The sequence below is a fragment of the Artemia sp. Qi Xiang Cuo genome, chromosome 7 (genome assembly GCF_049724085.1).
Source record: "Artemia sp. Qi Xiang Cuo chromosome 7, ASM4972408v1, whole genome shotgun sequence".
NCBI lineage: Eukaryota > Metazoa > Arthropoda > Branchiopoda > Anostraca > Artemiidae > Artemia > Artemia sp. Qi Xiang Cuo.
The window spans coordinates 56397619-56423445 of NC_142800.1; the positions used below are offsets into that span (position 1 = coordinate 56397619).

The 25827-nt window shown below is 36.3% G+C and overlaps 1 protein-coding gene across 2 annotated transcripts in view; it reads left to right on the forward strand.

Annotated features, from left to right (window-relative positions):
* Arp2 (Actin-related protein 2) overlaps nucleotides 1-25827 on the forward strand; it is a 66474-nt gene that overhangs the window by 35824 nt on the left and 4823 nt on the right. For both annotated transcript variants that reach the window (XM_089092425.1, XM_089092426.1), the window contains 4 exons: nucleotides 8281-8490; nucleotides 15626-15775; nucleotides 20100-20193; nucleotides 23481-23665. In XM_089092425.1, the coding sequence (XP_088948551.1) occupies nucleotides 8281-8490; nucleotides 15626-15775; nucleotides 20100-20193; nucleotides 23481-23665 (639 nt within the window). The remainder of the gene's footprint in view (nucleotides 1-8280; nucleotides 8491-15625; nucleotides 15776-20099; nucleotides 20194-23480; nucleotides 23666-25827) is intronic.

A 25827-nucleotide genomic window follows, 5' to 3' on the forward strand; every position in this document is an offset into this window, starting at 1 on the left:
GCCCCCAGGGCATAACTTAAAACCCTTGCCCTGAGGTTTGTGGGGGAGTGTCATCCTCAAAAACATATTTTCTATTTGGTAAACAAATACGATTAACAAAATGGATATCTCAAAATATGGATGGGTTTTTTTTGGGGTATTTATGGGCGTGGGGGGGGGGGGCTTGGTTTTCTCAAAAAACGGTAGACTATTAAAAAGGGCACAAGCCCTTTGAATTTCCAATCGAATGTGCCTGTTTTGAAGTTTCTACGACAACGCCTTCTATAAAAAACCTTATATGCCCCCAGGGCATAACTTAAAACTCTTGCCCTGAGGGTTGTGGGGGAAAGTCCTCCTCAAAAATATATTTTCTATCTGGAAATCAACTACACTGAACAAAACGGCTATCTCAAAAGTTTGGTTGGATGTGTTTGGGGAAATGATGGGCGTGGGGGGGGGTCTAGTTTCCCTCCAATCATTTTCAACTATTAAAAAGGGCACTAACCCTTTGAATTTACAATCGATCGAGCCTGTTTTGAAGTTTCTACGAGAGTACCTTCAATAAAAACCTTATATGCCCCGAGGGCATAATTTAAAACCCTTGCCCTGAGGGTTGTGGGGGAGTGTCCTCCTCAAAATATATTTTCTATCTGGAAATCAACTACGCTGAACAAAAATGGCTATCTCAAAATTTTGATTGGATGTGTTTGGGGAAAAGGTGGGCTTGAGAGGGGGGTTAGTTGCCCTCAAATCACTTTTGTCTATTACAAAGGGCACTAGCCCTCGGAATTTCCAATCGAATGAGCCTTTTTTGGAGTTTCTACGACACCCCCTTCTTCAATAACTTTATCTGTACCTTGGGCTCAACTTAATACCCTAGCCCTGAGGGTTGTGGGGGTTGGTCCTCCTCAAGAAGATGTTTTCTATCTGAAAATGATCTATTATGAACAGATAGGCTATCTCAAAATTTTCAGTGGATGTTTTTGGGGGAATGATGGGCGGGGGGGGGGGGGGCTAGTTGCCCTTTAATCACTTTCGACTATTAAAAAGGGCACTAGCCTTTTAAATTTCCGATCGAATGAGCCTTTTTTGAAGTTTCTATGACAACACCTTCTATAAAAACCTTATATGCCCCCAGGGCATAACTTAAAACCCTTGCCATGAGGGTTTTGGGGGATTGTCATCCTCAAAAACATGTTTTCTATCAGAAAATCAACTACGCTGAACAAAATGGCTATCTGAAAATTTTGATTGGATGTATTTGGGGGAATGAACGGCGTGGGGGGGGGGGGGCTAGTTGCCCTCCAATCACTTTCGACTATTAAAAAGGTCACTATCCCTTTTAATTTTCAATCGAATGAACCTTTTTTGACGTTTCTACGACAGCACCTTCTATAAGAACCTTATATGCCCCCAGGTCATAACTTAAAACCCTTGCCCTGAAGGTTGTGGGGGAGCGTCCTCCTCAAAAATATATTTTCTATCCCGAAATCAACTACGCTTAACAAAATGACTATCTCAAAATTTTGATCGGATGTGTTTTGGGGGAATGATGGGTGTGGGGGGGGGGGTAGTTGCCCTCCAATCATTTTCGACTGTTTAAAAGGGCACTATCCCTTTAATTTCCAATTGAATGACCCTGTTTTGAAGTTTCTACGACAACAGCTTCTATAAAAAACCTTATATGCCCCCAGGGCATAACTTAAAACCCTTGCCCTGAGGGGTGTGGGGGAGTGTCCTTCTCAAAAACATTTTTTCTAGCAGAAAATCAACTACGCTGAACAAAATGGCTATCTGAAAATTTTGATTGGATGTATTTGGGGGAATGAACGGCGTGGGAGGGGGGAGGGCTAGTTGCCCTCCAATCACTTTTGACTATTAAAAAGGGCACTATCCCTTTGAATTTCCAATCGAATGAGCCTTTTTTGAATTTTATACGACAACGCCTTCTATAAAAACCTTATATGCCCCCAGGGCATATCTTAAAACCCTTGCCCTGAAGGTTGCGGGGGAGTGTCCTCCTCAAAATATATTTTCAATCTGAAAATCAACTACGCTGAACAAAAATGGCTATCTCAAAATTTTGATTGGATGTGTTTGGGAGAATGATGGGCGTAAGGGGGGGGGGTCTAGTTGCCCTCCAATCACTTTTGACTATTAAAAAGGGCACTAGCCCTTTAAATTTCCAATTGAAAGAGCCTTTTTTGAAGTTTCTGTGACAACGCCTTCTATAAAAACCTTATATGCCCCCAGGGCATAACTTAAAACCCTTGCCCTGAGGGTTGTGGGGGATTGTCATCCTCAAAAACATGTTTTCTATCAGAAAATCAACTACGCTGAACAAAATGGCTATCTGAAAATTTTGATTGGATGTATTTTCGGGAATGAACGGCGTGGGGGGGGGGGCTAGTTGCCCTCCAATCACTTTCGACTATTAAAAAGGTCACTATCCCTTTGAATTTCCAATCGAATGAGCCTTTTTTGAAGTTTCTACGACAACGCCTTCTATAAGAACCTTATATGCCCCCAGGGCATATCTTAAAACCCTTGCCCTGAAGGTTCTGGGGGAGCGTCCATCCTCAAAAATATATTTTCTATCTCGAAATCAACTACGCTGAACAAAATGGCTATCTCAAAACTTTGATTGGATGTGTTTTGGGGGAATGATGGGTGTGGGGGGGGGTAGCTGCCGTCCAATCACTTTCGACTATTAAAAAGGGCACTAGCCCTTTGAATTTTCAATCGAATGAGCCTTTTTTGAAGATTCTATGACAACGGCTTCTATAAAAACCTTATATGCCCCCTGGGCATAACTTAAAGTCATTGCCCTGAGGGTTTTGGGGGAGTGTCCTACTCAAACAAATATTTTCTATCTGGAAATAAACTACGCTGAACAAAATGGCTATCTGAAAATTTTGATTGGATGTGTTTGGGGAAATTATGGGCGTGAAGGGGGGGGGGAGGGTTGCTAGTTACACTCCAATCACTTTCGACTATTAAAAATGGCACCAGCTCTTTAACTTCCAATCGAATGAGTATGTTTTGAAGTTTCTACGACAACGCCTTCTATAAAAACCTTATATGCCCCCAGGGCATAACTTAAAACCCTTGTCCTGAGGGTTGTGGGGGAGTATCCTCCTCAAAAATATATTTTCTTTTTGAAATCAACTACGCTGAACAAAATGGCCATCTGAAAATTTTGATTGGATGTGTTTGGGGGAATGATAGATGTGGGGGGGGAGCTAGTTGCCCTCCAATCATTTTCGACTGTTAGAAAGGGCACTAGCCCTTTAATTTCCAATCGAAAGAGCCTGTTTTAAAGTTTCTACGACAACGTCTTCTATAAAAACCTTATGTGCCCCCAGGGCATAACTTAAAACCCTTGCCCTGAGGGTTTTGGGGGAGTGTCCTCCTCAAAAATATATTTTACATGTGGAAATCAACTACGCTGAACAAAATGGCTAACTGAAAATTTTGATTGGATGTGTTTGGGGGAATGATGGGCGTGGGGGGGCGGGGGGCTAGTTACACTCCAATCACTTTCGGATTTTAAAAAGGGCACTAGCTCTTTAATTTCCAATCGAATGAGCCTGTTTTGAAGTTTCTACGACAACACCTTCTATAAAAACCTTATATGCCCCCAGGGCATAACTGGAAGCCCTTGCCCTGAGGGAGGTGAGGGAGTATCCTCGTCAAAATATATTTTCTATCTGGAAATCAACTACTCTGAACAAAATGGCTATCTCAAAATTTCGACTGGATGTGTCTGGGGGAATGATGGGCGTGGGGGGGGGGCTAGTTTCACTCCAATCCTTATCGACTATTGAAAGGGCACTAGAACTCCTGAATTTACAACCGATTGAGCCCCCTTTGACGCTTCTGTAATCACCTCTTATATTCGATGTGTCTATGGGAAAAAAAAAATAATAAATAATAATAAAACATTGGAGCCGTATGGCCTTTACTATAGGCAACGCTACAGCGTTGCCTCTGATTGTATCATTCAATCAAACGGTAGAAACCACAAAACATCTAATTTTCCTTCTTGTGAATTCTAATATATTTTCGCTGAAACATCTGCTTACGATTTTTGATCCATGATTTACTAATAAGTAACTTTCAAGATAGAAGTTACCTTTGAATTGTGTTTTTAATAAGAATTTCAACGGATTTTAGTATTTTACATTTGAACTGTTTTTTGAAAGTCGTATTCTCCCTAACTCTACTACATTTTTAAAATGTTAGATTAAATATTAGTTGATCCAGAAAGTGATACCTTTTGATATCATATCAAAGCCTTGGGCATAAATTTTTCGTCCATAAACCTGTATATGTGTGTATTTTTTCTCCATACCTTCCTAGCTTTTATAGAATAGATGATAAAAAAGGGGAGGGATAGAATTTAAATTTATCCATATATCCTTCACAATGAATATTCTACCATTCGCAAATATAAAATATTTCAATATTTGTACATCGAAACAAAGAATTTCTGAATATCTTCAAAATCGCCGCCAACTTCCTGAAAAAAGTTGGAGATTTCGCAGATTGGATGGAGCCTAGAAAACACGTGCCTAATAATACCAAAGCTTCTAATACTGCTACTACTACTAGCAACTCACCGCAGCACTAAGCCGCCTGAGGCCAACATAGCTAAGCATGCTCCTCCTCCATCCCAATCTATTTAGAGCCTCCCTTTTTACACCCGCCCACGAAGTTCCCATTTCCTTTAAATCTTTCTTTATGACGTCCCACCTCAGACGAGAACAAACTGCTTTCCCTTTAGCCCTAGACGGTTGGCCAAAAAGAACAATCTTCGGCAATCTGTCATCCTTCATCCGCACAACGTGCCCTAGCCACCTCAACCTTTCTTTCACTATAGCCCTAGAGAGCGGTATTGAACCCCATTTTTCGTAATGCCTATTGTTTGAAATACGGTCAGTCAGCCGGGTACCCAGAACAATCCTTAAGCAATTTCTCTGGAAAACATCTAGCAAATCTTCATCCGCTTTTCTGAGCGCCCATGCTTCAGAGCCATATTTGACCATTTTCATCACTGTTGCTTATAATATTCTAATCTTGGTTTGCAGACTTATCTTCCTATTCTTCCAGACTTTTTTTAACTGTGAAAAAACACCCTGAGCCATGGCAATTCTACTTTTAACATCTTCATTTCTCCCGCCATCTTTACTAATAATACTTCCAAGGTAAGTGAAGCTGCCCACCTGATCAATCTTTTCATTACCCAACGTCACCTTTTCATCTTCACTTATTCCTAGCCTTAGGGACTTAGTCTTCTTAACATTAATTTTCAAACCTATTCTAGCACCCGGAACTCGCAAAACCTCTAAAAGTTCATTCACTTTGCTCACACTTTCATCTAGGATTCTTAAATCATCAGCATAATCTAAGTCCAGGAGATTTTTCCTTTCCATTTGATTCCGCTGTCACCCACTACCTTTCCTGTGCTTCTAAAGAAAAAATCCATCCAAATGATTTGTATAAGGGGGAATAGAACACAACCCTGCTTAACTCCTGATTTAATACAAAACCAGCTGCTAACCTCATTTCCTACCTTAACCGCAGCAGTGTTATTCTCGTACATAGCACTAATCACATTAATGTATTTGTCTGGTATACCATACAGGAATAAAAACTTTACTAAAGCTGTCCTATCAACATAATCAAACGCTTGCTCATAATCTATAAAACTGAGGACCAGAGGTGTTTGAGAACTCAGGCACTTCTCAATTATTAACCTAAGAGTGAAAATTTGGTCGACATATCCTCTACCTTTCCTAAAACTGCACTGTTCTTCTCTTAAAACTTTGTTTACGGCATCTCTCAGTCTAAAAAGTATCATATTACTAAGTAATTTACTACCTACAGAGACCAGACTAATGCCTCGATAATTACCATACCCACTTTTATCACCTTTCTTATAAAGTGGCTTAATTATGGTTTTCCTAAAATCGTTAGGTACTTCCGCTTTTTCAAAAATCATATTAATAATCTTCAGTAACTTATTTCTAACCTCAGAGTCACTGTATTTAAGAAACTCATTTACCACCCTATGAGCACCTGGAGCCTTTTTATACTTTAATCCTTTTAGTACTGTCGCTAATTCTTCCTCACAAAACAAATCTTCCTTCAGATCCAAGGTATCACAAACTTTTCCATTTTCCTCTGTATCTTTTCCTGCAACTCTATCTTGGTTAAGCAAATTCTCAAAATGTTCTGTCCATCTCCCTTTAGTTCTTTCTTTATCGCTAATTGTGGCCCTATTCCTATCTTTAACTGGGACAAGTCCGGATTGACTACTCCCTCTCAATTTATTAACATGTCAGTACAATATCTTACTATTATGCCGTCTCTTGTATTGATCCTGCCAGTCTTCGGTTTACTATAACATAATCAATAAGGTTTGCTGTCTTACCATCCCGTGAATACCATGTTAACTTATGAGCCATTTTATGACGAAACACCGTATTGGTTATAACTAGATTATTATACCTACAAAATTGCAAAAGTCTGTATCCATTACTGTTTCCTTTTCCTATACCAAATTTACCTAGGCTAGGATACCTTCTATCCCTATTTCTACCGACCTGAGTGTTAAAATCTTCTAGTAAAAACACCATATTTCTGCCTGCGACCCTGTTTATTTGCTCCTGTAACTGTAAGTAAAATTCATCTGAGTCACTAGTGTCTCTGTCAGTTGGTTTTATAGGGACATTTACTACTATAACTGATACCCTGAACTTCGCTCTTTAGTCATAAAATGAGCAATTACTATTCTATTATTAATACCTTCCCAGCCTAAACAAGACATAACAGCTTCCTTGTTCATCATGAGCCCTACTTCCTGTCTGTGTACCTCACCCTTCATACCTGAGTAAACAAATTCTATATCACCTAATTTCATGCTTCCTACCCCTGGCATATGAGTTTCTAAAACTCCTAATAAGTTCAGTTCGAATCGTCTGAATTCGTCAGTCAAAATGTTGATACGATGGTCATTTTTTAACGTCGTAACATTCCAAGTTCCAATTTTCATGTTCTTTAAATCATTGAAATTATTTTCGCCTCAGGAAAAGCAATGATCCCAGATACCAGTGCAGGACGGGGAACGGGGATCAAATATCTTCTCAATTTTACACCAAAGTTCCTAAGCCGGCTTGGAACTGGACAGCAAGAAGTGCCTGGGACCTCCATGAATGGAGGCTTTGTGCAATCCTGGGCCCCTCTTGGTCACAACATGGTTTTCAGCACTTTGTGATGCTCTTCTGTCAACAAGATTCGAAATCCTACACGGACAATCTCAAGCCTATTTCCTCAGACTCATTATATATCCATGTCTACAAATATTATGCTACTATGGGGCGGCAGCCCATAATAGATAAATTATCAAGGAACAGGTTTTCCAGCCCGAGAACGCCCATTAAAACAGACTAAGCCTAGAAGAATTACCCATTAGTCAGAATCCCGTGCGAATGCTGTGTCGTTTACTAGGCTATAATTTCCTCGAGGGGCGCCACTCCTCAAATAGGAATAGAGTCGACCGCAAGATCCCCAGTCTTGTAGGTACCCCGGAAGGTCGAGGCAGCCCTTTGCAGAGGCCGTTGTCCATAGATCTGGATCTTACGCCCTGCCGCAGTTGTCTTCCTATAGAGGATCCTCCCACAATGGTGTTCTGCATCACCATGCAATTTAACCCATTACTGGGAGAAGTTTTGTTGCTCATGGGACTTGTGGACAAACCAGTGGTTCCTTTTGAATGTACATTTGAGGGGCCTTCTTCCTCCTCCGCCTGTATTTATGACCCCGGGTGAGGGCGACAACGTGTTATCAGTGGCGACAAAATGATCCACATTTCAAACTCCATAGTCTATATTGGTCAGAATTTTCCAAATAATTGAAGTTAGAGCTTCTTATTTAAAGTTTAAAGCAAATGTGAAAATGTAGCCTGGATTTATATGAAATTTTTTCACCGATCTCTGATTACGCAGCTTAAAAAATTGAAGATAAGATATAACCTGTGAATTTAGTTGATTCAACTGTCTTGATGCTAAACTGTTTAGAACATGCACATTCTCTGTTACTATAATATAGCTTTTAGTAGTTGGTGTCCCTATGTATAGCCTCTTGATGTTTGTAAAGCTACCAAATCGTATTGAAGATCTCATTTAGACAAATTTTTTATCATTTTATTTCATATTCGATCTGAGTTGTGGGAAAAAAGCTGCTGTTGATTTTCCAGCTTTAAAGAATTTTTTCTAGCATATTAAATCTTTTTTCTAGGTCATGTTTGAAAAGTACAAATTTAGTGGTGCTTTTGTGGCAATACAAGCTGTTTTGACGTTATATGCTCAAGGTCTACTCTCAGGTGTAGTTGTAGACTCTGGTGACGGCGTTACTCATATTTGTCCGGTATATGAAGGGTTTGCCATGCCCCATTTGACAAGACGACTAGATATTGCTGGGAGAGATATAACCAGGTACCTCATTAAAGTAAGTAAATTCTTGCAGTAGGGATAATCTACTAGTAGAAAAAGATTCAACCGCTTCATGACAATTTTTGGTTATTTTCAGTCTATGTGGATATTTATATGCTCAAATACATACCTGAAGAAAGAAGGGAGTCTCCCCAGATATTGGCCGATCGGATTATTCCCATGAAAATTGAAAAGAAAACTGCGACCAGTAAATTTTCTTTTTTCCAACTTTCGATTTTTTTTTAGCTTGAATAGTTGAACGTTGTGTTTGGTGAAAATAGACAAAGAAAGAAACGCATATATGTGTTTGACTTTATATATACGAGCTATGCTTGACCCAGCTTTGCTGAGTATCTTTCTAGCAAAGAGCCTCTATAGTCCGCATAAACGCTTACTTTTGTCAGCAGCTCGGGCCTTTGATCCTCGCACAGTCCGTCGCCTCCCTGCGCTCGTAACGGCTGGCTGCTCTAACCCTCGGCCTTTGCATTACTTCATTCCAAGTTGAGTCTTCTCAATTTATTTTTCTATTATTTTTCTTTCTTTGTATTGTCTACATCTACAACACTCTTGTAGTACATCTACAACTCTTGGTGTGAAAAGCATTCTCAAAAATTTTATTTTTCTAGGTTGTATATTTTGACTGTTTTTTCAATGTAACCCACATACTTGATTTAATAAAAATAATAGAGATAATTCATTTGTACAAAAGATCACTAAAAAATTGTTGCTATAGTCATATTTTTGCATCTGTTAATAGATGATTTGAGGTTGAACATTCTGGTGGTTTAGCCCAATCTTACAGTAACAAGAAAAAAAGATATGCAAGATAAAGCACTACTACTCCTTATAATGGAAAAAAAGAGAATTTGTATGTATAAAAAAAATGTAAACTATTGTTTCAAAGGAGCACAACCGTTTTAAATGTTGAATAATTGAAGCAATGTCAAATAATCTTAAATTGATATATAATTATATCAAAAATTGATATATATTTATATAGTATAAAAAAAATTATAATCTTAAATAATATAATATTATAAAATTACTATAAAATTATATTCTTAAGTTGATATATATAATATAAAAAAATATGATAGTAGGTCATTCGGAGCAAACCAGGTCATTCCAAATATTGAACTGACTCAAATCAGAACCAGCCTTTATAAGTACATGACTTAAATACCTTAAACTCGATGAGAGTAAGATAAAAGAGCAAAAGTTCTGACTGAGTGTCATATACTAAAGAAATAACGACGTTTTAAGGTTCGTATGTTATAATAATAATAATTTATTTAAACCCTCTATAAAAAAAATTATAAAAATTCTGAAAAGAGGAGTAAAGGGGAGAGACAAAAAAGAAAAAAAGACATGCAAAACACACAGACTGGAAAATATAAAACTAGAAAAATACGAGAAATGAACAAGAAAATTAGAACAAACACAATCATAGAAAGAGTAAGAAATACTAACAATTCAACAGACAATAAAATATCTTTATTAGAAGGACATGACGAGTGATAGACCTAGCTGATTAACAATATCATTGGAAAGTTAGGAATTTTACTATTTCTACGAAGGAAACGGTTATGACCACCTGCCATTTTAAAAAGTATATAAAATATTCTAAATACTAATGACATTGTGCTGTTCCTATACCACGGAGGTAACCGTAAAAAAACTTTGTAAATTTAAATATACTAAATTGATGGATCTTTTTTCTCGACTGGAGATAAAAGACCACACAGGAGCCAAAAAGAAAATATATGGGCCAAAGAAAGCGTTGTAAATGTGGCCTAGTGTACGTAGGTCGAACTGACCTCTGACTCTGGCAAGTGCTCCATATGTCTTAACAATTTTTTCTTTGAGGCTATGGATTATGAGGTGTTATGTATCACGAAGAGTTTTGCCATAAGGAAGTCCAAGATATACCAAAGACTTTTCTTCGGGAACTACGGTTCCATTTATATTAATAGAGAGAGAACCTCTAATCAGTCGGTTAATACCAAAAATTTAAAACTTAGTTTCGAACGGTGCAATGGTTAACCCTATGGAATTTAAACTCCTAGAAATTGGGGTCACAGCTTCCTGCAGCCCAGATAGATTATCGCCTAATAATAGAAGGTCATTAGCGTATGAAATATGACTGATATCAAGGCCACCTAGAATGACCAAAGAATGCAAAATAGTTGTAGCCGAGCGAAGACCTACATTGAAAATTATAGGGCTAATCACTGACCCCTGTTTAACCCCTCTCCTAATGGATATCTTGCTCGAAGTTAAACGGCCAACTCTAATTCAAGCGGTATAATTTTGGTACCATGACCAGAGAGATTGGCAAATGAACAGATTCACCCCAGATTTCAAGAGAGATAAAATGGATTGGGAGTGCAATTTGGAGTCAAATGCTCCAGATATATCGAGTGCACAAGCAAATAATTCTTTCTCGGAGTACTCATACTGACGAAGAATTGAAAGAAGTACACCGTGAGCGTTCTGAACATCATAAACCGGGTCAAAAATAATTTTTTTCTAAAAGTTTCCCAAGAATCAAACAAACTGTAATAGGCCCGTAAGAAGAGCAAACAGAAGGGTTTTTACCTCGTTTTTGGGATACAAGGAGTTAGAGTCTCACAAAATGACTTTGGTACATAATTCTGAGTCAAAGCAGCTTGAAATAATAAAGAACGATGTAAGAAAAGCTTGGGAGAGTCATGCTTCAAATGTTCGGGCTTGATCCCATCAAGACCCGCAGACTTACCAGACTTCAGAAGTCATACCCGCTTTTCAATATCAGAAGGTGAAACTGTAATAAAATTCGTATGGGGATTTCAATTGTGAAAATGCATTAATAGTTTTGATTTAAAGATGGTGTCTTGAGGAGGAGGGTCAGTTGCAAAAACTTTGGAAAATGTTTGATCCAATTGTCCATTGAAATAACATCTGGAGAAGAAGTTGGCAAGGATGTCAATTTAGGCACATAGTGCCATAAATGGGAAGGGGTATTACTGAGATTAGATGATAGCTCAGTGATTTGATGCTTCTTCCACGAATGGACAAGCTTACGCCAAAAACAGTGACATTCTTTTGCCTCTTTAAGGAGTGGATACGTAGACCAGCCTATTTTCCTGGTACCCCTCCTTATCCTTTCAAGAGGAACGGAAGCAGTGGCTGCGATTTTTAGAGCGTGAACTATCTGGGCCAGATAAAGCTCAAGGTCTAGGAGATCAGATGAAGGAGAAGTAGCTAGAAGATGGAAGGGAAATTTAATTTCATCTAGTAGAATCTAGAGTAAGCTGATAGTAATCTAGATTAATATAATTCCAATTCAGTTTTTCAAACCATTTGAGCACGGAGTTAGTAGGCAAAGATGAAGGGTCAATAGGGACTAGTAGCTCTAGATGAAAATGGTCACTTAAAACAAGTTCATTGTAGACGACCACCAACTGAGACTGTAACTCAGATATATATTGGTCAATGCAAAATCTATATTAGAAACGCTTCCGGAAAAGTGTGTGTAAGTGAAAGAACGTGTTTAGTCCATAATAAATAAGTCACTGGGCAAAGAAGATAACAAAATTTGTGAACGAGATAGAGAACGTCAGTCAAATCAGTGTTAAAGTCACCCAAAGCTAAAATAAATTTATTACTGGCCCTGATTTTTGCTAATAACTTAGAAAATGAAACACATGCTCCGCAAATCTCTGATCTGAACGAATATGGTTCTATGGCAGGCGCGCTCATTTGCCTGGGTAAGGAAATTTAAGCGCCGAAACCTGTATAGGCAAGTGAGTTTTCCTCTGAGTAGCCCTGATATGTGGTGATTACTTGGGGAATATTAAATTTTGTACACTTATGGTGCTATGGCTTGGTTTTGGGACAATGATTTACACTTATTAATGATGAATGTGCTCTATTTCGGACTTGATTTTTGGACTGTTGAGTTGGATGTACTGTTTTGTCCTAGGTGATTACATGGATGAGTAAGGTTAATTAATTGCTTTAAAATTTGCCAGAAATCTTTGTAAGCAGCTTATCCTTTATTTAAAGACCAGCCCAATTAGTGTTTTAAAAGTGGCAAATTTCCTCGTAAAAATGTAAGGTTAGGATGAGTAAGGATGACCTTGTTCAAGTGCTCATTTATCTCAGTTACTAAATTAGGAACAGTTTTTTTTTTATACCAATTAATTATCTGTAATACACTATAAATAATAAAAAATTTCTCCAAATCAACAGCCAGAAACGAAAGCTCAAGTAAAGTACTTTGAAACCTATTTCTAACTGCGATTAAGAGACCGCCAGACAGGAGATTCCTAGTACTCTTGGCAGGCTGTATGTAATAACTAAAATCACTAAAAAAATTTTAAGGCCTGGCAATTAGCTGGTAGTAATAGATGTTCAGGAACACAAGCAATATCAAATTCATTGAGTTTGATACTTATTAGGTCCAACTTCTCTTAACACCGTTCATTTTCTACAAAAAAAAACGCCACTAGTTAGAGTCACAAAGAGAAAAGAGGAACGCAAAACTATGTGCTTTTGCTTGCTGCTTTCTTTAGTACGGTACAACGAAAACTGGAACTAGTGTGATTGCCACCACAATTTATGCACTTCACCTAAACGCTGTGGCAGGGGTCCTTTTTTGAAGAGCAGTGGTCTCCCGCACATCTTGAGCCTTTAGCTGTTATAGTACACTTAGAGGCTCTGCGACCAAACGATTGACAGTTATAACACTGAAGGGTTCTCTCTATCGGCTTATAAAATTTGAAGTGTGTATAGTCGATTTTAATCCCATATTTCAGTGCACAATCGAGGTCCACACCACGTCGAAAAGACAATAGAACAGTCTTGGAGATACCGAAACACTTATCGCTCATGATATCACTACAAATACCAGGAATAGTTCCCACATCAAAATTATTATCGATATAAACAATCCCCAAAAACTGTTTCTTGATCACTTTGCTTTTTATTTGCACAGGCATAGCTCTAACAGCTACCGCCACAGAAAACTCATCTTTATGTGGAGGACTAGCTTATCTTTCTTGTTGATAATTCTCTCTATACCATCAACTTTTAGGTTTTTAATAAATTCACTCTGTTTACCAGGATTGCCATTCTTTATTTCGAGAGGTGGATTATGTATAATAATGGGAATTATTGTTTCTCTTTCTGGCTTTGAAGGCCACACCATTGGACTAAACTGGACAGTGCTGGATTCACTTTTTTCAACTAAAAAATCCAATAAACTTTTGCAGTCATTTGATATTTACGTAAAAGAACTATTAAAGTCATTAGGTAAAAAGGGAACATATATGGGCTCAGTTATTACCAAACATGGAATAGACTGATCATCACTCAAATGAGAACAGAATAAATCATACATATCACCCATAAGTGAGGCTGGTGGGTTTGTGCCCCTACGACCATCAAGTAGGTCAGTGTTAAATTCACTTTTGCAAGTATTGATACCATCCTTTAAGGCTTCTTTGCTAAAGAATTTCGCATGTTTCAAGATTTTGTCTCTTTCTATATTTTTCTTAATGGATCTTAGGAGAAAGTTTCATATAGGGCTGATAACCAATCGTACCTTTATTTTCAGTTTCAGTCCATGTTTTATATTTCAACCCCATACAATATTCAATAATTTTAGAATTTAGTAATAATCTAATGATGTCAACGCCAGAAAGATGGGCTAGTTAAATCGATAAATACCTTGAAGCAAATGTCAAATTTATGGGCAAGTCTTATCTAGCCCACCTGGGTATCCACAGATGGATTCAAATCTAAAACAAAATACAAATCAATATAATCAAAATAGAACAATTTTCACAATGTTATGTGAAGTGCAACACGTGAAATATTCTTCGTTATTGTTGGATTTTTAGTAAAAATTGTCATTGTGGGTTGGCTACTAGTAGTAAGAAACATTAAGAGGTACCTATTTTGAAAATAAGTCAGGAACTAGTCAGAAATATCGTTTTGAGGTCTTATTGTTGTTATTGGGGTCAAGTAATACTGTTATTTTGGATACTCGCCAAGAATTTCCTCCGCCAGTGAATTTTCAATTATCAATATCTTGTTTTGTTTTTTTTAATGTGGGAAGTTTAATTTTCAATGTATAACAAATTAGTGTAAATCCCAATCACAGGCTTTTCCTTCAGTTATATTGAATATAGTTTTATGCTACTTAAAGAACTTAAAATTCCAAACTGGAAAACACACGGATAGTCATGATAGTAAAACCAAAGGGATTTACCTGAATTTTGAAAAAATCCATCTGGGTGTATTTACTTGGAGTAGGTAAAGCTATGACACTTTACCTTCGTTAAAAATGATCCAAGGGGACGTTGCTTCGAACATTTCCATTATGTCTGGTAGAGAAGACACATACGCTCCAGTAAGGGACGTTTAAAGTAACAGAATATTCTAAAATGATGAGGAGTAGACTACTTGGATTTATTTAGGTACTTTAGAAAGAGGAGGTTTCAAGCAGAGTTGATTCATTAAATTTAGCATATAAAAGAAATAAGATGGGTAAATGGTGATCATGGTGTAAAAATACCAGAGATTCTGTATAAAACGTTATTCAAATTATTATTACTAATATATCTGTAAGCGAGGCGGTAAGTTAGAAGTCGATCTGCTGGGGTCGAATAAGCTGCCGACGCTCCTCTGCCTCCTCAATCTATTCAAAGCTCTACTCTTTACTTCCTCGCATGTACCTCCATTTTCATTTAAATCCTTTCCTATGACCTCTTCCTACCCCATTCAGGGACTACCTGTATATTCTTTAGCATAAGACGGATGGCTGCTTATTATTGGCGGTCACGTTATGTTATAAAGAGGTTAGTTAAGAGAAGCTTATGTCGGTTTAAAGCTGAACTGCTTGGCTCGATGTCACATTCTCTGAACATATCTAGTTTCCTGAAGGACGTGAGTTCGAGTCCTATTTGTAGCGAATGTTTCATAGCCAATTTAAATCTGTTTTTGTGAAGGTAACGCTAAGTTGTTGTATAGAATTGTCTTTATGGCTGCTAAAAAAAAAATATATCTGTGCATTAAATTTAAGTGCTTAAAAGGCTGTATCCAACTGAAAATATGCAAATATTTATGTTTGTATTTTTAAGAGCTGATTCCCAACTTTCTTTTAGTTATTACTACTTAGAGGCTATGCGTTTAATCACAGCGCAGACTTCGAGACAATTCGACAGATGAAGGAAAAGCTGTGCTACGTAGCCTACAATGTTGAGATGGAGCAACGACTTGCCTTAGAAACTACAGTTCTAGTCGAATCATACACGGTAGGTAGATGTTAGGGTTAGACCTTAGGAGAATTCCTTGTATATTTTTGATGCTTGTATTGACTCGATGCCTACGCGGTCAGCTAGATGTTAGGATTAGACTCCAGGGGAATTCTTTGTATATTTTTAATGCTTACATTGGAAATGTACTATTGAATGTATCTACTACGTGTTTGCTAGGTTTTTCTGATATTTCTTATTTGGCATGTTTTAATGGTGCTATTCACATTCCTTCGATTCAGGCGCGTTCCATATCCTGCTAGTTGAATATTTTCCGTGGCTTTGAATAATTGTATGTAATTTTGCGTTGTTATTGTTATGTAGGCTACCATACTTTGCTATGAGTGTTATAATGGTATTCAACTAGAAAGTGGATATCTCCAGAGACAAAGTTATGTCCAATATCTTGGTGTCCAAGTTGACGAGTGTCTTATGTTTAAACCTCATATTGAATCATTGTGTACAAAAATTGCCAGGAATGTTGGAATGCTGCGGAAACTGAAACATTTTTTCCCTCCTAAAATTTTAAGAATGCTGTATTTCTCGCTGGTTCATTCGTATTTGTTGTATTGTGGAAGCGTTTGGTCGGCGACGTTTATTACTTATATACTGCCACTGAGGGTTCTGCAAAATAAAGCTGTTCGTGTTTCATCTGGAATACCAGGTTCTGATTCCGTTCAAAGGCAATACGACGGTATCAAGTTTCTGCCACTGTTCAGCCTAGTTAAGTTTTGCACGGCATTATTCATGTTTAAAAGATTTAATAACCTGCTACCTTCATGTTTCTCGATTGCATTTACTGAAGCTCAACACAGGTATGAGACAAGAAATACCCATTCAATACGAACCCCGTTCCCTGTAACAACAAAGTCTACATTTTCTATCTGTTTTTATGGCCCGGCTGTCTGGAACAAACTTCCCGAGGAAGTAAAAAATAAGACAGATCTGGATGAATTTCGAAATTCCCTCAGAGTAAGCTGTTTTTCTCAATATGTAAGATTTTAGTGGTTGTGTGTTGAGAATGATTGGTCGAATGTTGTTGGTGAGATGATTGTTTGGGTTTTGAATGGATGAGTGATTTATTTCCTTTTTTTATTTATTTTTTTTCTCCTCTCTTTTTGTGAATGTTGTGAGTTGTGTTGGGTTGTTTGCGTGGATGATTCTCAAGTTCTCACTTTTTTTTGTTGGTGGGGTGGGAGAGGGAGGCGAGAGAAGATATTTATTTGTTTTTGGGTTGGACCCTTTTTGGGTTATATTAGGGTCCGAGGAAATAAAAGATAATAAAAGAAAATATTATATATTTTTTTTTAAGTGTTTTTCTTTTTTTTTTCGGGTTTTGTCCGGCATGCAGTAATGCATTGGATTGTGTTTTTTAAATGAGATGTTTGTTTATTTATTTATTGTAACCCGTTTGTAAATAAAAAAATCAAAAAAAAATCATGTGCTATTATTTTGTGTGATTTTCCTTTTTTTTGCCATGGCCGAAAGTGGCTTTTATTGCAATAAATGTCTAAAAATATCTATCTATAGTTACTGCTTTTTGTTGTCATGTTGTTCAACATATTATTAATAACTGAAGCTTCAATATTTATTTCAAAAAAATATATTACAAATTCATAAATAGCCAAGTCGCTTCTTTTGTAAAGCAAAAAAAAAAAAAAAGAAATCAATAGAAATAAAAAACAAGCTTTAAAGACTAATTAAAAACGAAATGCGTCAATGCACATACACGTGGCAAATCTAAAAAAGGATCAACATAAAATTTAAAGGAATTAATAAAATATAGCACATAATAATAGAATGAAAAAATAAACTTTAAGCCAAAAAATAATAAAAAAAAGGGGGAGTTGACTCTCTTATTTAACTATATAGGGAGGGAAACTTCTATATCTGTCTATGAAATTTTTTCGGGGGATAAAAGCGAGGATTTCTGCAGAGGCACAAGAAGAAAGGCGAGGTCTGAGGAGGCAAATGATTTAGGGGAAACGAATTTCTTCAGGGTCATGGTTAGCGCTATCGGAAAAACGTAAGCTGTTAGTTTTCTTCTTTCCTCATGGGTAACTAGATTGACTTTTTTTTAAAACAAGAGATTTATAAGGAACTCTACCTTGATTAAGATAATTCTCAGCCATGTTTTTTGGACAGCATCTGTTTTGTCAGAAGCCAGAATGCCAAACAGAGCAGATGTACTCAAGAATCGAGAACCTAAATGTGAGAATAAATTCTACAACAGTGGAATTTAGACCATTTCAAGTTTTCAAGAAGCTTAAGGAGAGAGATTGTGACATTTGCATGTTGTAAGATATCATTAATATGGTAATTTAATTTCGAAGCACTTGTGATTCTACCACAATGTAATTCCAAAATACTAACCGATATTTTAAGATGGATAGGGCGAATGAACGAAGATAGGGGATTTTAAGGACGTTAATTTCTTATTACAAAAAAAGACATTTTATTCCGAACATTAGAAAAGACAAGCACTGACTAGGGTTTATTCTAATGATAATTGGCATACTGCAACGTTTTTTTATAGGTATCTGCTGACTTTTGAAATTTAGTGGCCTAAAATGTTGCCGTGTCAGTTCCTACCCCTTTTAGAGATATTTTTGTAGCTGTCTCGTTGTTATCGTAATATCTGTGTAACTATATGGTAATACTCCTTCTTCGAAGCTTTTCCATAAACAAAATTGCTATTTTGATGCGTTATCTGCTAATCTGCCAAATATAATCTTATTTTAGGTGTTATTGTGATTTGTTCTTGTCTTTTTTGTTTCGCTTCTAGCCTTAATAACTTATCTGTTGTTCAACAAATTATTGTTGATATGTCTAGAAAGGAAAGGAGGCATTGAGAGAGTATAACGCCAAAGTAGGATTCCACCCCTACTTTGTTAATAAACTACTTTGTGCACTACCTTCATAAGCTAGTTCACTTTTTAAGCGTCATTTGGGTAATTTATGTGATCAATAATCTCGAAACTCGTTTTAAACGAATTGTTGAAAAGGGATCCACTTCCCGTCACTGGCTGTAGTGATATTTTCCTTTTTACTTTTCACTTTTACTTTTTTTGCTTCTATTTTTCTGTAAAAAAGTTGAAAAGATTACATTTGAAATCAATCTAAAAGGAGAAATTGAAACTTTTCTGTGGGAACCTTGTCAAACTGCTGAAAAATCACTCGTTTTTCATAAAAAGGGCAAGTGAGGACGTGACTGAGGGGGCACCCGTTTTTAGAAATCACGAACAACAAGTGACGCATGCTTAGCGTGGCGGCAGTGTGACAAGTGTGCTGGAAACTGTCTCAATTGTGGTGGAAATTCTGACAAGCCTTGTGGAACTGTGCGGCAGACGCGGTGCTCTGAGATTTCCACCTAGTGGTGGAAAGTGGGCGCTTACTCGGTGTGACCTTAATAGGCTTGCGTGCTTTAGTACACTTTGTATGGGCTATGAACAATGGGGTTTGGGTCAAAAATAGTTTGAGCTGACATGTGACTTACATATGACCTTATGCAGCAATAGAAATTGGAGCAAGGAAGGATTGTAGGGTTTGGGCCAACTAATGTTTAGGGCAAACATGGTTTTTAGTTTATTCATGACAGTCCGTGAGTTTGAATGTGTTTTTATGATCATTCTAGAATAAATTCCTGGTATAACTATTGGATTATCAGACGCATTACTGAAGTTATCTGTAACGGATAAATAGAGAGAAATTCAATAAGAACTTTAATGAAACAAAGGAAATTATCTAAAAATATCTCAGTGCTCCACTTTCTACCTCCGGTTAGTATTACAGGCAAAAACGTTGAATTGCATATTCTGAGCTATCCACAAGTCAAATAGGAATTTTATTGCTTTTCGTAGATTTTGCACTAGGCTAATCTTTATATAAAAGACATTTTAAAAGTTACTCCGCCCAAGTGCATATATGCACAGAGACGGAGGTGAATGCCCACACAAGATTGGTTAGAAAGACCCCCCACCCCCCTCAATGGAAATTTACAACGCTATACCCTATTTTTTTTTTTTTACTTGTGACCCCCCTTTATTAGATAAATCCTTGAATACCCCTCTTTTTTCAAACGCAATGCTTTGTTCACTAATAATCGAGTTGCAAGCTGTGAGTACTTTTTTTTAAGAAGTCTTTTCCGATTGACACTAAACCTTCCAAGCGAAATATCACAAATAGGCGTAGGCTTTCCTAGATGCATGAATTCAGAGTGCATCACTTAGGTACGTTGACTTCTGAGGTACTTACCATTATTTGTACATATTTAAGTGCTATTTTTTAATGTTTCTATTTCGATTGTATTCACTGTCTTTTTTAGTTGCCAGATGGTCGGGTGATCAAAATCGGTGGTGAAAGGTTTGAAGCACCTGAGGCCCTATTCCAGCCACATCTAATCAACGTTGAAGGAACTGGTTAGAACATTTTTTCTTTACTTAGTAGGAATGCTGATAAAAGTTCACAACAAGTGTTGTTTTGAAACTTCCGAGTAATGGGATTTCCTAAAAGTAGATAACTTTTTATTAAGAAACGTATTGGGAGAGGAATCTAAGCTACTACGTAGTGTGTTCAGTGTAGCAGTTCTGGTCTTTCTTGGGCCAGAAGAAAAATCTTGATTAGCGCCGCCCCCCCTACCCCCCCCCCCGCAATTTTTTGGCCAGATTTTAGCAAAAGCTTCATTTATCAACAAAATTTTCATTTATTGACAAAATTTGAGTACAAATATTACAAGAACATTAAAAGTAATTAAATTCGGTGTACTTACTTTCATTTTCAAGAAATGGTAATGTGGATACGAGAAAAATGAAAATTTCGGATTAAATTTGTTTATATTTACTGGGAACTGTGCCCTTTACTTTATTTTAATAAAAATAACTTTCAAAAATTATAAAATGATTATAACCGTTAGATTATTTATTCGAAATTTTGCGCCCCTAAAATTTCTGCGTCCGGGGTGAGTGCCCTCTCTGCCCCTCTCCTCCCAGAAATTACCTCTGAGTAGTGTGTTCAGTGTAGCAGTTCTGGTCTCTCTTGGGCCAGAAGCAAAATCTTGATCAGCGCCTCCCTGCTGCCCCCCCAAAATTTTTTTGGCCAGATTTTAGCAAAAGCTTCATTTATCAACAAAATTTTCATTTATTGACAAAATTTGAGTACAAATATTACAAGAACATTAAAAGTAATTAAATTCGGTGTACTTACTTTCATTTTCAAGAAATGGTAATGTAGATACGGGAAAAATGAAAATTTCGGATTAAATTTGTTTATATTTACTGGGAACTGTGCCCTTTACTTTATTTTAATAAAAATAACTTTCAAATATTACAAAATGACTATAACAGTTAGATTACTTTTTGGAAGTTTTGCGCCCCTAAAATTTCTGTGCCCGGAGTAAGTGCCCCCTCCGCCCCTCTCCTTTCAGAAATTACCTCTGAGCTTGCTGCTACATAGCCTCTCAGCTACGTGGAAAGCAATGTTGATATTTAAAAACTTAATTTTCGATCTATTTCTCCAGGATCAACATATTTTTTGCAAACAAGGGGGTAAAAAGTATCATGGTAATTGAAACATGTTACATATTGTGAATGGGATTAATCAGTCAATATAGGATGTTTAGTTTGTCGTAGTGCATAATTCTGATTTTCACATACCATTTTGTATAAGGTCTTATGAATTAAAACTGCCAAAATGATTAGATAACCTTTGGATGGAATATAATATGCACAAGGGGGGAGCTATAGCTGAGATGTTTGTTTTAGGGAGTTTTGATAGAATTAGTGGCTAAGTCTTGTTGATATATTATCGCTATTGTACTGACATATGCGACCACTGATATTTATGCCACTATTCTTCAAATTTTCTGTAGGGTAGGGGAGTTCTACGACAAGTTAAAGGGAGAAGGCAAGGTTGTTGGCAAATTCCTAAAGGGTCTGCATGTTTAGAAGTCTTCAACAGTTTAAAGTTTATTTTCAGATTGTAACTTGATCATTAGGTAAGTAAATAAAAAATATCCGCAAAGACTAAGAAGTTAATCTATTAGCAACATTTGTCTTCTGAAATCAGTATTAATGATGATGTTCCTGCAAGTAATCCTAAAATACGACTAAAAATGTTTCCTAGACATAGGAAATATAGTAATTTTATAATTTAATAATAATTTTATAATAATATAATAATTTTTCTTTACCTCTTCCACTTGGAAACTTAGTCCAGACTTTGCTCTAGTATAAATTGTATTAGTACTGACAAAAAAAAACTACTGAAAAAAGGCTTCCTTTCAAATTAAGGATTTAACTTATAAGACAGGAATTTAAAAACTGAAATAAGTCAATTTGGTGATGAATATCAGTGACTCAAAGTTGAATCAGCAGCAGTTGTGTTCTTAGTAATCAGTTTATTTTATTGAGAAATAATAATACTACAAAGAAACTTTTTTGATAAAACGTTTTGAAAAAAACGTTGTTTTTGAAAATACGTTTTTGATAAAACTAAATAATCTAAACAAAAGCTAAATTAAACTAAATAGTCTGTGATGTAGCAAAGGACATTTAAAAACTAGTACACTGAACTGTTTCCGCCCTTAAACGTAGAAAGAGAAGACAAAGGAAAAAATAATTGCTTCCTTAATATTTCTTGGCAGTCAATTCCGAATATTGGTAATTGTTAGGGTAGAGTAAGATCTGCTTTGGCCACTTGCTTGAAAGTATCATATCAGGCAACTGTTTCAAGGAAAACTCTTTTAGAGATGATCTTCCAAATGTCGTAAAAATATGTTAGTTTTGGTTTACACCTCTAAATCAAAACTTTGTCTGAATATCTGTTTATCTCTGATGTAAAACAGCTGAAGCTTTTTGATACGAACTTTTTATTTATGAACCAACACGTTCTTCAGATAAATGCTCGTGAACAAAACAGAGGAGTATTAGACCGGCCATGAAAAAAAAAGAAATATTGAAGTAGAGCTGCTGAAGTTAAACTGCTAAAATTTAACCTCTTATCATTAGATAGAACTTGAAGTTGAAGTGAACACAGTCTTAACTTCAACTTGAACCATACACTGATTGTTTGTCTGAAGCTCTAGCATACTTTGGAAAAAGGGTCTGGTTCATGACTAGGGCAAATCGAAGCTGGTTCATGATCTCCCGCATGGCTCTGATGTAATTCAATGCGTCTGAAAAGAGAAAGAGAGAGAGAGAGAGGGAGATAGCCTCCTTTGGAATAAGGGTCTGGTTTATGAATAGGCCAAATCGAAGCTGGTTCATGATTTCCCGTATGGCTCTGAGGTAATTCAATGCGTCTGAAAAGAGAAAGAGAGAGAGGGAGATAGCCTCCTTTGGAATAAGGGTCTGGTACATGACTAGGGCAAATCGAAGCTGGCTTCATGATTTGCCGCATCGCTCTGAGGTAATTCAATGCGTCTGAAAAGAGAAACAGAGAGAGAGAGAGCCTCCTTTGGAATTAGGGTCTGGTTCATTTTAGGGTAAATCGAAACTGGTTCGTGATTTTCCGCATGGCTCTGAGGTAATTCAATGTGTCTGAAAAGAGAGAGGGAGAGGGAGATAGCCTCCTTTGGAATAAGGGCCTGGTTTCAGAAAATCGAAACTGGTTGAATCTGTTTACCGAGAGAGTTTTGCATGAAATTTATCAAGTAGACTCTTAGCTATACTTTCAGAGTAGCTAGATTTAATTTCTCTTTTTTTTTCAGGAATTGCCGAACTCTTATTCAACACGATTCAAGCTGCTGATATTGATATACGGCCCGAACTATATAAGCACATTGTTCTCTCTGGCGGTTCAACAATGTATCCAGGATTGCCAAGTAGACTGGAAAGAGAAGTAAAACAATTGTATTTGGAGCGAGTTCTCAAAGGAGACGCAGAAAAACTTTCAGTGAGTTCAATGTTTTGTTGCTATTACAAGCCCCATTTTTTACCAATCTCATTATTACCTATTGCTAAAAAATTTTACCATCATTTTTAACAATCAATTATTACGTATTTCATTTTTTTTTTTTACAAGAAACTCCCGGGGCTTCATGATTCTTTTGTTTCAAGATTACAAAACTCCAAGAATAGTCTTTCAAACAGTTCCAATGTGTGATCTTTTTACCATTTCTGAAGAATATTTATAGTACGGCTGTTGAAATTGATTGAAACTTTATTGTGTTTTCATTAGTATTGAAATAAAATAATGTTTTGATCATTTAATTCAATTAATTGTTGATTTATTAGTTAAATTGAATTTATGTAAATTTAGTGAAATTAATAAAATTCGTGTTTTCAATATTTTTATGTAATAATATTTCAAATATAACACAATGAGTGAGTTTGTAGAATAGAACAGTTTGATTTAACCACATATGTATACATGCTAGCATGAAAGACAGCACACATGCTTAGTTGCATACTTCAGCGCTGTAAATAATACCCAAACCAAGATGAAAGCAGCCTTAAACTAACTCATCAGACGAAAAAAATGAAATAAAACAGAAGAGCAAGAAAGATGCAGACAAACTTTCACTTAGTTTTTTTTCTTTATTTGCATAAGTCTTTTTTTTTTACAAGAAACCCCAGGGGGATCTTATTGGCTTTTCTCAATGTTTTGAAAATCCTGAGAAGAGAAAATACTCTCAAAGTAAAATCCTTTTAGCGTGGTTGAAGAATGCTTATAGCATGGATATCAAAAAAAAAAAAATAACCTTAAATAGAATTAGAATGAAATAAAAATAAATTAATATGAAATAAAATAGAATGTCATTAAAAATAGACTCTCTTAAAGAATGTGGATAAGTAGAAGGATACAAATCTGACTATAGTATGGCACTTTTTGAAAAACTATCTGAAAAAATAAAATGCTTTCTAAGCTTATCCTTCAAATATTGATGAAAATGGTTCAATTTCAAAGCTTACTCCAGATTAGCTTGTGCAACGAGATATTAAATATCGGACGTCCATATTCAGGGCAAGGATTCTAGCTTTATGGTCTGCAAAACAAACTTAAGTAACGCCATTAAAAAAGTGGGCAATGCCCACGTAAAAGAAAAGTTGTAACGGTATCCTTACAGATAAGTATGTGCACTGGATTTTATTCGGGGGGGGGGGGGGAGGAGGTGGTAAATTTGAACAAAAATTATAAGTGAAAAGGTACATTTTGGTAAAATTACAACCATCACGAGATGTTTTTTTTTGGGGGGGGGGGATCTAGAATGCCTACTCAACACTATTATTTTTAATTTGACCCTACACAGTACTAATAATAAGCCTCTCAATGGTTTTCATAATTACGAAAGAAGCCCATTTTTGTTAAATAAGGCAATATTTTTTCTTAAAGTTTTTGTTTGATTAAGCAAATTTAAGGTGCAACTAGATGGTGTATATGATGGTTGTAATTAAGTAGACTAATAAGAATAGATCGACTCTAAGGCTCAGTTAGGGTTTGGTCAAAAATTAATGTATGAAGATGATTAATGGGGCCACAATTCAAAATCGGTACGTTGTTTTGATGTGACGATTTCAGTTTTTGGTAAATTGGGACTGGCTCTTCTTAAATACTAGATTATTATCTTTGTTCTTCGAAACAGAATTTTCTTATTTTAAAACAGGGTATTTTAAAGATTTAAGTGAAAATGTAGGATTTAATTGAGAATTTTAGAAATTTTTAAATTCAGAAAGGGAATACAGATCAGAGGGATTATACCAGTTACAGAGCAGTTATATTTGGAAGGCTTAAGGAAACTGAAAACAAAACGATTGATCCTTAAAGTTCAAAGAAATGGTTTTAGCAAGAGAACTAAAACAAAACTGTACTGTTGGGATTAAAGCACTTGGTATTTCACTAGTGAAAAGAGCGAATATCTAGCAACACTGCTGCTTTGGAAATAATCATGAATGGCATATCGAAAAAGCAATATCTTGTGTCTATTCCTCTTGTTCGTTGTTTCCGTTTACACTTTTGTTCTGTTTTGCCAGGAATCATCCTCAGTCCAATCTGAGAAGTTACTGTTTAGTAATCAAAATTTACTGTTTAGTTATCAAAGCACTACTGATAATTTG